The sequence below is a fragment of the Glandiceps talaboti genome, chromosome 15 (genome assembly GCF_964340395.1).
Source record: "Glandiceps talaboti chromosome 15, keGlaTala1.1, whole genome shotgun sequence".
Lineage (NCBI taxonomy): Eukaryota > Metazoa > Hemichordata > Enteropneusta > Spengelidae > Glandiceps > Glandiceps talaboti.
In genome coordinates, this window is record NC_135563.1 from 8,004,476 (window position 1) to 8,016,512 (window position 12,037).

General features: G+C 36.0%; 1 protein-coding gene across 3 annotated transcripts in view; it reads right to left on the bottom strand.

Moving 5' to 3' along the window:
* Positions 1-877: 877 nt before the first annotated feature.
* Positions 878-12,037, bottom strand: part of LOC144446423 (attractin-like protein 1) — a 35,961-nt gene continuing 24,801 nt past the window's right edge. For all 3 annotated transcript variants that reach the window (XM_078136182.1, XM_078136181.1, XM_078136183.1), the window contains exons 17-25: positions 11,472-11,645; positions 10,709-10,780; positions 9,550-9,709; positions 8,866-8,918; positions 8,193-8,357; positions 6,836-6,987; positions 5,484-5,627; positions 4,983-5,090; positions 878-3,988 (exon numbers count right to left, since the gene is read on the bottom strand). In XM_078136182.1, the coding sequence (XP_077992308.1) occupies positions 3,566-3,988; positions 4,983-5,090; positions 5,484-5,627; positions 6,836-6,987; positions 8,193-8,357; positions 8,866-8,918; positions 9,550-9,709; positions 10,709-10,780; positions 11,472-11,645 (1,451 nt within the window). In that variant the 3' untranslated portion in view covers positions 878-3,565. The remainder of the gene's footprint in view (positions 3,989-4,982; positions 5,091-5,483; positions 5,628-6,835; positions 6,988-8,192; positions 8,358-8,865; positions 8,919-9,549; positions 9,710-10,708; positions 10,781-11,471; positions 11,646-12,037) is intronic.

Here is a 12,037-nt window from a genome sequence, read left to right on the forward strand (position 1 = left end):
CGTACGTACGTATGTACATACATACGTGCATACATACATACATACATACATACATACATACATACATACATACTTACATACATACATACATACATACATACATACATACATACATACATACGAGCACATTAATGCAGATATCATGCCTGCTAATCTTTGTGGTACCAGTCATGATTATCTTCCAGTAACCATGGTAATCAAGACTCCAGTGTCTTCCACTGCTTCCAAGACAGTCTGGGGATATCCTGTGAAAATGATTGAACATAAGATGGCGACGTCACTGGACTCTGATAATTTATCACACTGGATGAAAATGACTCCTAATTTTGATTTTCATCACCTCTATATATTTCATGGAAATAGTTAGAAAATGTAATTACTTTTCGAAAGTGTTGCCACAGTATGATTTACTACTACACAGGTCATGTTGTGGTTCAGTCCTTCTAAGCAGTCAACTTGTTCAAATCACTTGTGTAGCATTCTCCAAGACTTTCTGGCAATAGCAGAAGGCAGAAGAGTGTGGGCAAAGTGAGATTACATTGCCAAGTGACAAGGAATTCACCCAGTAACTCTTATTACCGGTCAAAAAGTAGTACGGAGGAATGTGTGTAACTCAAGCAAACACACAACTTATGTAAATGACCCAATTAATATGCATGTCACACAAAATATGTAAATTACCAAATTAACATGCATGTCACACAAAAACTCAAGCACACAATGTCATCACCTGTAGTGGACAACACAGAAAGAAGATATTCATTCGCCTCTTGTTGGGTTAAGGTACAAATAAATCGTCGACAAAGGAATCAGTGAATCTAACAATCATGGACACACAGTTCTTCAACAAGTGCTTTTATTGTCATTTCAAATATTCCATATATCTTGTTATATATACAAAAATATCTCCATGTACATTCGGCAGATGAAAAAATTACACAAAACTGATGTTCATCATTCCAAAAATTACAAGCAGACAATGATTATGTACATGTATAGTATATTATATACACTCAACACTAAAAGTTGAAACATCTTTCTATAGAATTATATTAATATTTCATAAACCTTTACACCACCAAAGTTTGAATATCTTTATATTGCTTTCATTCATTTGCATCCAATTATTTTTCAAGTTTTTTAATAACAATATATATGTGATATAAATTAAGGAGATGTGTACTCCTTAGCGTACATATTTTTAAGGATGAAAATATGGTAGGTAACTATAAAATACCTGGTTAGCAAACTTGAAACCAACTTTTTGTCAGGGATATTTTACATCACATAATAACAAATAGAGTGTATAATTTCATTCTTTCGTCAGCAAAATAAACATGCTGTCCTCTGCATAGGGTTTCCAGTAGTTTTGGAGAACTTCAAGTTTGAGATATCACAACACTGTGTAGGCCTGCTTTATTCTGTAAGGTAAGCTATGGTAGGGCGCCCTCGCACATCGTCACAAACCCCTTAGCTAGAGCAGGCTGGAGAGGGCGAGATGTCACAATGTATCTAACAGTCCAGCAAGGCCTTACTGTAGGCAGTAAAATGCCCACTGACCACTTCTGTTTCTATAAACCATTCATTATTTTTCTTAAAAGTAGCACTTGAAGTGATGACTTTTTGGTGGTTTTCTAGGTTTGAATTACTTTATTAGAGCATGAAAATAAATCTCTAAATTTTACACAGATATAAAATGATAGTTTCAATTTGCCGTAAAACGTAGCAATACTACCTCTAGACTAGAGTTGAAGTAAAAATTATAGCAGAATTCATTGAAAGATCTGAAAGCACAAATCCGTGTCCATAACTACAGATAGAACCATGATTGTAAATACATTTCCATTAACTGAATCTAAGTAACACTTGTCTAAGACAGACAAAACAGTCTATTATACAAGAATAACTTCCTTATACTAACAGTAAACAGGATATGCAAAATACGAAATTATCAGTGCACCACACATATTATTTCTATAGTGTGACCAGAGATAGGGATGAACATTGTGGCTCGCGGACACCGGCCTGGATGGGGTGGTAGTGCCTCCAGCTCATGTTCAGGAAATACTGGGTTCTTGTTCCTGACCCTACCAACCCTGGGGTCCCTACCCACTATGTCTCACTCCTCACTTTGCTACCCAGCTGGTAAAAAAATTGAGTTTCCTGGCCATTTTCTAAGCAAATTATGGTAGGACGCATTTTCCAAACTTCCCCCTTTCTGAAATTTTGATTTTGACACTGGCCAAGTCAATATACTGAACCAAAGTTAGTATAGTGCGACAAACCCTTTCACTGCTGTTGGTAAACCAATTCCGAACCACTCTCTTGATTAATATAGTAAACACAAAACATGTGCGAAAATAAACACCAAAACAACATGTACTTTTTCAAATCAAAACACATTCCTAACTTCCGTTTAAAGAAAATGTCTTTGATGGATGGCTGCAGGGATAATTGAGTTGTTTTGTCTAAAACAATAATAAAACTGGTACATAGTTGATTGTCTTCTATGAATCAGGTGAAATCTAACAAATTTCTTCAGGCCTTTTACTAGGGTTCCACACCAAAAGTAAGGTGTATGGTATGGTAATCCTACGCACAAGTACATTTCTCTTACCAGGGTTCCCAAATCTATCAGCACCAAACATTAGACTAGCATTTGAGATTTATAAAAGTATTTTCTTTAATACACTGGTACATAATATCCGTGAGGAAATGCACAAATATGCATACGACAGGTTTATGGTTGGTATCTGGACTGTGAATAGATATTTGTTTACATCTGAAATTGTGCTGTATGACCAATCAGAGCCTTCCACATGTATGTGTGTGGACAATCACATGCCCTAATCTACATATACTTGACCAATGACAGCCTTCTGTATATATGTGTTTGGCCAATCATAGGCTCTAATCCATTAATACTTGACCAACCAGACCCTTCCATATACATGTGTTTGGCCAATCATAGGGCTCTCACCTACATATACTTGACCAATCAGAGCCTTCCACATACATGCCCTTGACCAATCATAGGCTCTCATCTACATGTATTTGACCAATTAGAGCCTTCCATATACATGCACTTGACCAATCACAGGCTCTTATCTACAAATATGTACTTGATTGACCAATCAAATGCACCGCAAACACAATATGTCACATATCTAGTATCGTACACAACATAGAGCAGGATTTCCCTGAGACATCCAAACCAGAATTGAATACTATAGAAGTCATCTGTAATCTTTGATATGGTACCTGTGTATTGCAAATCTCTGCACGTATGCATAAAAATATCAACAGTCAACAGAATCATTGGTCTCTATAACTCCGAATCCCTGATAATATATTTCGCCGTGACTCATATAAACTCAACTGTTGGAAAAACAACTAGAACATATTTCTTGTTTCAAAACTTTTGTCTTTTGTAAATAGTTTCAATACATACATATCAATCATAAGCATGTTAAGAAAATATGAACGTTGTAAATTTTTTTTGGTCTTGAATTCATAAAATCTCTGTATATTATAAAATTTAGATACAGTATTATACCAGTTCATACTATGCAGACACTGTTGTTCCGTTTTGCATTTCGTTTATGTTTGCATGGGTGGTGCTGTGTTGGTGGTGTGCATGGGTGGTAGGATGCTGGTTACCATGGGTGGTAGTACCGTTTGCCGCTTCCATTTGACTTGCACAAGTGTTAGCACCATTAGGAGGGGCTTGTTGGTTTGTCGTCGTAGTAGTGGTACCTCTTAAAGATCCGCGCTGGTTCTGCTGTTTTCTTCTCCTGATACTGCCCCCTTTGTCTTTATTTTCTGGTATTTTCTTTGAATTGACTTGTACCAAGGCACTGCCGATTGCCATTCCATTGTATTCATCCGGCGAAAATCCTTTTTCTGTACAGGGTAACCGGATTATTAAATTGAGGACGGCTGCTTTGTCACCAGTGCATGGTTCTATTGCCACAGCGGAGGCTTTACCCTGAAGGAGAAAATATAAGATATGTTGGGGGTTTTCTTTCATTTTTTTTTTTAAAATTCAAACAAACAAAAATTTTGTGCTGGGAATTGCTCTCGGCGATTTTCTGTTATGCAGACATATACACATAATCACTTAATGTTATAGTACACAACTTCTTAGGATTTAGAAACAGACATGTTTTCCAACAAATCACCTAGACCTGTCTTTCTTCAGTGTCCACACTACGTAAGATATGTAAGATATGCCATGATGTCATTCCGCTCTCACCAGCCTGCTCTGAAAGGCGTTGTTGATGTGTGAGGGCGTCCTGTCATGGTGTACCTTACAGACTAACAGCTCTGAAAGGTGTTGTTGATGTGTGAGGGCGCCCTGTCATGGTGTACCTTACAGACTGACAGCTCTGAAAGGTGTTGTTGATGTGTGAGGGCGCCCTGTTATGGTGTACCTACAGACTAACACTAGATCTAATAGAATGAGCCAAATATGGTTATAATGTCATAAAGCTGCACTATCTGTAATTGGAACATTTTTAAAAAACTATTTTATTAGAGATAATGATTTATTCGTAATATTGTACATCCTGAACAGTACTGAATCACCTTTTGGGGTAAATGCAGCTGTAACCATAATATAATACAATAAATCCAATCAAAATTTATCTTTGAGTCCGTACCCTCAGTGTGACCACCATTTCAAACATATTACTGTACTACTTCTGGGTACAATTGACCTCTGAGTACAATTGACCTCTGAATACAATTTACCTCTGGGTACAATTGACCTCTGAATACAATTGACCTTTGAATACAATAGACCTCTGAATACAATTGACCTCTGGGTACAATTGACCTCTGAGTACAATTGACCTCTGAATACAATTGACCTCTGGGTACAATCGACCTCTGGGTACAATTGACTTCTGGGTGCACTCGACCTCTAAAAATATGTAGTATGTTGTTATTAATTCGTACAATAAGCTTTGCTCACATCTTACCTGAGTTTGATTGGGAGGCACATACGGTGAATTGACTTCTTTTTCTACATGTAGTCGCATCACTGCAAAAGGTCTGCTAGCCATTTGTTTCATCTCAACCACGCGGGCCTGTCGACAACAAACATTTCAACAAGGTTTTTAGTACTGGAAAAAAAAAATCCTGACACTATTTGGTATTGAACACTAGAGCCTTTCCCTGAAAATCAATAATCTTTTACCTTTCAATAGAGTTAATAGCACTCCTAGTGGTCATAATGTACAATCTTTTGTTTTTCTGATGAATGGAATATGGCATACTTAGCGTTATTCATTTGGCAGCCATATTGGATTCTAAAAATAGCAGCATTTTGACATCATTTTGACCTGTATTTAAAAAGTTTGTACAATGACCCCTAATTTTTGTTTTCTTTGAGAGATTTCAACTGAATATGACTGGATTTTCATAAATCTAAGTAAAAGCCAAAGTTTAAGATTTGAATTTCCAAGGGACATACAACCCACCTGTCTACGTCTGTAGCCATCATACCTCTGTTTGACTTTCCACACAATACCAGCTATTATCAGTAGACCAAGGAAACAGGTGAAGAAGGTGACAAAAAATAAGAGCAGATCTACCAGGTGTACGATACGCCATGAGAACGATATCTAGAGGAAAACACAGGAAGTGGACGCATGTAATCAGATTTCATTGTAAAATGTATATTGAAAACTGAGGTGTGATTACTTTTACATAGTACATATACCAGTATTTGGGTGACCTTTGACATTGAAATAGAATAAAAATTGGAAATGAAATCCTTGTCTGTTCTACAGGGATGTGTGATTCTAGGAAACATAGAAGTGTCATTGTCAATTCTACAGGACTGTGTGACTCTAGGAAAAATTTGTTGACTGGCTCCCAGTTCTACAGGGTTGTGTGATTCTAGGTTGACTGGCTCCCAGTTCTACAGGGTTGTGTGATTCTAGGAAAAATTGTTGACTGGCTCCCAGTTCTACAGGGTTGTGTGATTCTAGGTTGACTGGCTCCCAGTTCTACAGGGTTGTGTGATTCTAGGTTGACTGGCTCCCAGTACTACAGGGTTGTGTGATTCTAGGTTGACTGGCTCCCAGTTCTACAGGGTTGTGATTCTAGGAAACACTGTAGATTGACCGTCACTTCTACAGGACTGTATGAATATATGAAACACTGTAGACTGGCTCAGTCCAACATAAATCTAGGAAAAATTCTGGCCATGCAGCTCACCGCCAAACTGTTTCCACCTGCTCTAATCATGTGCAAACATATCAACAACTATTCAAAAAGTAATATGCAATAACAGATCAAATATCCAGAAAACTGTTGCCTTAAAGGTGATTCAAAATGCTCACATTCACTATCGCTAATTTGCTAGACGACATGTTTGTGAAATGCATTCTGGTTTTAAAACTTTTCAAAAGCGTCTGCAAACACCTTAAAATGACCCTTTTTCAGTCACTTCCCTTCAGATTTACCTCGAGAGTTTTCGGGTATTTCCGGTCCCACCTAGACCACGGGATTTTATGACGTCATAAGAGGTACACGTTAGCACTAAGACTATCACGAGCGTAGTCACTAGGTGAATAAAACTCAACAGCATTGAGAAAAAATACATTGCTAGTGGTTGTAACAGACATCAGTAAACAAAAACTACACTCTACATGTCTTATTAACCAACATTTACGATATTTACTCACATTTTCTCACTAATTGTGAGCATTTTGAATCACCTTTAATTAAAAGTGGTAACTTAAAGATATTTCATTGTTAATAGCACAGTGAGTATTTTGAACACATTCACTTTATATTTAGCAGGAACTAAGCAACTTTTACTTACATCAAATCCAAATGGCGTTGTAAAATTGTTAATGTAGGCATAAAAAGTAAAATTTTGTGACGGATTGAAATTGTATTCATTCCTGGAAAAGATAACTCTTTGGTTTTGCACTATTGATTCTTGAAAAGCTACACTCTCTGTCGGGCTTGATGCTGCAAGAAACAGAACTTCAAAGTTATTCCATATTTGAAGGGCAATGCCACGCCAGTAAAAATGAGACATTTTCATAAACTTTGTTTTCCGGCGAGTCACTTCATGATTTTACATCACCTACAACTACGTACGTGTGATTTCAGAGAAACATCAAGCTGATCTTGTGCCTTTAAAGGGTATCTCTGCTATGGACTATTGCATCATGGGAATCAGCAGAAATAAATATATTCAAATCACACAATGAATATTCATGAGTCCTCAGTGCTTATACCATATCACACTAAAAGTTACTTCATAGCAACTGGAATAAATCAAATTTATCTTTAACAGTTATATTTTTGCAGGTGTTTCTTTTTAGTTGAAACTAAAATTTTACAGAAAAAAAATTATACTACGCCGTAAAATCAACAAGGAGGATATGTGTACAGTTTACTTCCTAATAATCATAGTGTTTTCAACATGCCTACTTGCAGGATATCTGAAAATGGTGATCTATAATCAGGCTGGAGGAGGAGGAAATAAACCCCCCCCCCCCCTCCCCATCCTCACCCATCCCCCTCATATTATCATTATCTTATCAGTGGAGCCATAAGTATTACACAGGATTATTCTTTTTGTTCTGGACTAACTTTTTCTAAAGTTTTCGTTTTAATCCAAGCTGGGCCTTTAACTGTATCATTCACTTTGTCTTTCCTCTATGTCTTGTAAACTCAGTCACCTTGCCTCTACCTTGTAATGTCATCTTTTTTACTCAAAAGTCAGCTATTTCATTTTCTTAGGAACTATTTGTATAAACATCAACTTCTGCACCTTTTCATTATTGTACTATGCACTTACTAGATGTATAGGTAATTTTCAGTAGACATGGGTCATCTGTATAACTCACTAACTCTATACACTTATCTGATATATAACTCACTAACTCTATACTTATCTGATGTATAACTCACTAACTCTATACACTTATCTGATGTATAACTCACTAACTCTATACACTTACCTGATTATAACTCACTAACTCTATACACTTACCTGATGTATAACTCACTAACGCTATACATACATGTATCTGATGTATAACTCACTATAAACTCTATACACTTATCTGATGTATAACTCACTAACTCTATACACTTAACCTGATTATAACTCACTAACGCTATACATACACATATCTGATGTATAACTCACTCTATACACTTACCTGACGTATAGGTAATTTTCAGTAGACATGGGTAGTCTGCGTTAAGATTAAACTCGACATCTCGACTACTGCCATCAATGTGACATTTAAAGTTAATTGCCGTCACAAGTTCATCCTCGCTTTTACTTAGATTAAAGAGATACCTGTAATTCATTAACAGTTCATCTACAAAAGAAAACAGCGATAAATGATTACACTCGATCCACCCAGACTTTGAACGACCAACTTCATGTGAATATTGCGCAAGTCCATGAACTCATCATTGATAAGAAATGTTCATGAGTTGATACAAAAATACTTCCATTTTTCTCAAAAAAATTCCGCATTCAGGGGTACAAAACAGATCTGTTCAGAGTAAAATCATTTCTGTAGAATGAGAAACTAAAATGGTTCAAACCTCACCGCCTCACATCCCAAAAATAAAAGAATTTAGTTTTTTATGCTACGGTGATCTACTGATCTTGCCCCTTATTCATATGGAATGGGTAGAAAATTGGTTCACATATTTATGCTGTAATAGCTATGATTTGAACATTGAGCTATCGATTGATGAATCAGTAAGTTTTCAAGAGAAGAACATTTCTGAAAAGAAACATACACATACTTTTTGTGTGAAAAAAAGAACATTTTAGTTTATTAAATTTTCAGATTACAAAAAAGTATCAGTACTTACAGTAGCAAGTTCCGTTGGTGGGATCGCCGTAATATTTCCTAGTTTCATCACATCTACAAATAAACGTAAACAAATGAATTATTTGTCACAAAGTTATGACTTCACTGAATGTAAAATATCATAATTGTAAAAGTACTTGCAGAGGTGACACCTCCTAAAGTTGCCTGCTGTAGCAAGGAAATACAAAATGTAGCGCTTGGAGGTTGGTGGCAGGTTTCATATAAGTTGCCCACATTTTCATTTTTATCAGAATGTTTTCAGAGATTACAAGAGGGTACTCTCATTACTTTCATGGTTTCAGAAATTACAAGAGGGCGCCCTCTTACTTTCATTTCCAGGAAGGTTTCAGAAATTACAAAAGAATGCCTCACACCATTCAGGGTTCAAAAATTACAGAGGGCGCCCTCACTACTTTGTTCACAGAGAGCACAAGCAATGGTACAAAGATGGACACACAGACAAAGCCAACATTCTTGTAACCCTTCTGCATTACTTGCTGGGCTTGATCATACAATTAGATATATGACAACAGACCAATGTAGTAACAGTATATCCCTGATGAGTCATCATCGAAATCTGAAATTTGCTTCCAAAATATTATTTAACTCTGGATTTGTAGAATTTTGTTTGTAATATCTTGATAAGCTTTTCAGCTAAACAAACTATGACAGTATAGTCAGTCACCTTTCACATTCATTTCCTGTCATACCCTTGGTTGTACAAGAACACTCTCCAGACTTGTTATCGCAAATGTCAGCATTGCCATTACAGAAACACTTTGTACAGTTTCCACCATTCCTTGGGTCACCGTAGTAACTAGCTGAACATTCCTCACACTGCTCACCTGTACAGGCATGATGGAAAACAAAGGATTATTGCATGATACAGTGGTGACAAGCTAAGCATAGCATTTGCACTGTAGTCAAACACATTTCATTTCTACATTTCTACAGAAACAAAGAAATCACAGTTACTTCCATGTTTATTGTTGATTGTAGCGTGCACCCTATTGAGGTTCTCACGATATATATATATCTTTGATGCTAAGCACACAGCATCTACATCAGGCAATAACGTTCACCTTGTACATAGGATGTCATGTTTTAATTTTTATATCATGTACATATTGTATATAACACATGTACCCTATTTGTATTAAGTGGATCATGTACATTACAAAGTCCATTTCATGTTAACATTCACTGGGTCTGTTTGATACAACTGTGCAGAAACTAATAAGAAGCTACACATCCTACACTTTTCAGATAGCAAGATTGAATGACTACAGGTTACACAGGTTCTTCTGATGTTTTAACTATAAATGAAATGAACTAACATGCCACCATGCAGACATCAAATGCACACATCAAAACACCAGATATCTGTGTGTCTGTGTCTAGTTGCAGTATGGTTACATGGCTTTTATTTCATTTTAGACAAAACCTAGCAAATTGAAATCTTGCTATCTTGAAGTACAGAATGTGTAGTTTGTAACTCAGGTTTCTGCATGGTTGTATCAAATTGAGCTCATGAATACTTACATGAAATGGGCTGTACATATACATAGACACACACATAGGTATGGCAATGCATGCAAATACATACACATGTGCACAGACAGACAGACAGACAGACAGAGACAGACAGACAGACAGACAGACAGACAGACAGACAGACAGACACACATACATACATACATACATACATACATACATACATACATACATACATGCATGCATGCATACATACTTGTACATATATACACACATACACGCGTGCACTCACACACACACACACACACACACACACACACACACACACACACACACACACTATTCCTCACCTTCTGTATTGTGTTGACAATCTTCACATATAGTCTCATTAATACAATAACTATGTCCATTACACTGACAAGCTATCAAATAAAAAGACAGAATCTCATTTTTTAACAGACAACTTTGATCAACGTCATCACCAGAGGTTTTTGCCATAACCTCGAACATGAAATGCTGTGAAAAAGATGCTATTTTATCATCCAAAATCATATTGTTGATAGCAGTAATCAATACAAGTGTACTAAAGGCAGAAATAAGTCTGACTGGACTTTTACTTTAAGTTGATAGCAGTAATCAATACAAGTGTACTAAAGGCAGAAATAAGTCTGACTGGACTTTTACTTTAAGTTGATAGCAGTAATCAATACAAGTGTACTAAAGGTAGAAATAAGTCTGACTGGACTTTTACTTTAAGTTGATAGCAGTAATCAATACAAGTGTACTAAAGGTAGAAATAAATCTGACTGAACTTTTCCTTTAAGTTGATAGCAGTAATCAATACAAGTGTACTAAAGGTATAGAAATAAGTCTGACTGGACTTTTACTTTAAGTTGATAGCAGTAATCAATACAAGTGTACTAAAGGTAGAAATAAGTCTGACTGGACTTTTACTTTAAGTTGATAGCAGTAATCAATACAAGTGTACTAAAGGTAGAAATAAGTCTGACTGAACTTTTACTTTAAGTTGATAGCAGTAATCAATACAAGTGTACTAAAGGTATAGAAATAAGTCTGACTGGACTTTTCCTTTTAAAATAGTAAAATAAATACCTGGACATTCGATGAAGTACCACTGTTCGTTCGGACAACTGTTGCCTTGCTCTGGTTGTGAGTATGATCCTTCCATACATGTCCCTAGTCCTGTGTTACTTCCATCATCACACCAACCACAGCTTGGATTGTCATGGCATTCATCACAAGTATCATAATGAGAACAGTCAACACCTACAACATATCATTCAAAATATTCAATGTCAGCTACTACAGACAATATCAATATCTTATCGACCTATCATGGAGTCAATATGAGATTTATCAACCTTTACCGAATTCAATATGTGATTTATGAACCTGTACAAATAAAGTCAATATGTGATTTTAATATTAACATAAAATAATGGAGTCAATACGGAATTTATTGACATATACGAAGGAAGTCAATATGTGATTTATTACCTGAACAAATAGTTAATATTTGATTTACCAACTTTTACAAATGAAGTCTATATGTGATTTATCAACATTTATGAATGGAGCCAATACGAGATTTATGAACCTGTACAAAGAAAGTCAATACATGATTTATGAACCTGTACAAATGAAGTCAATATATGTGT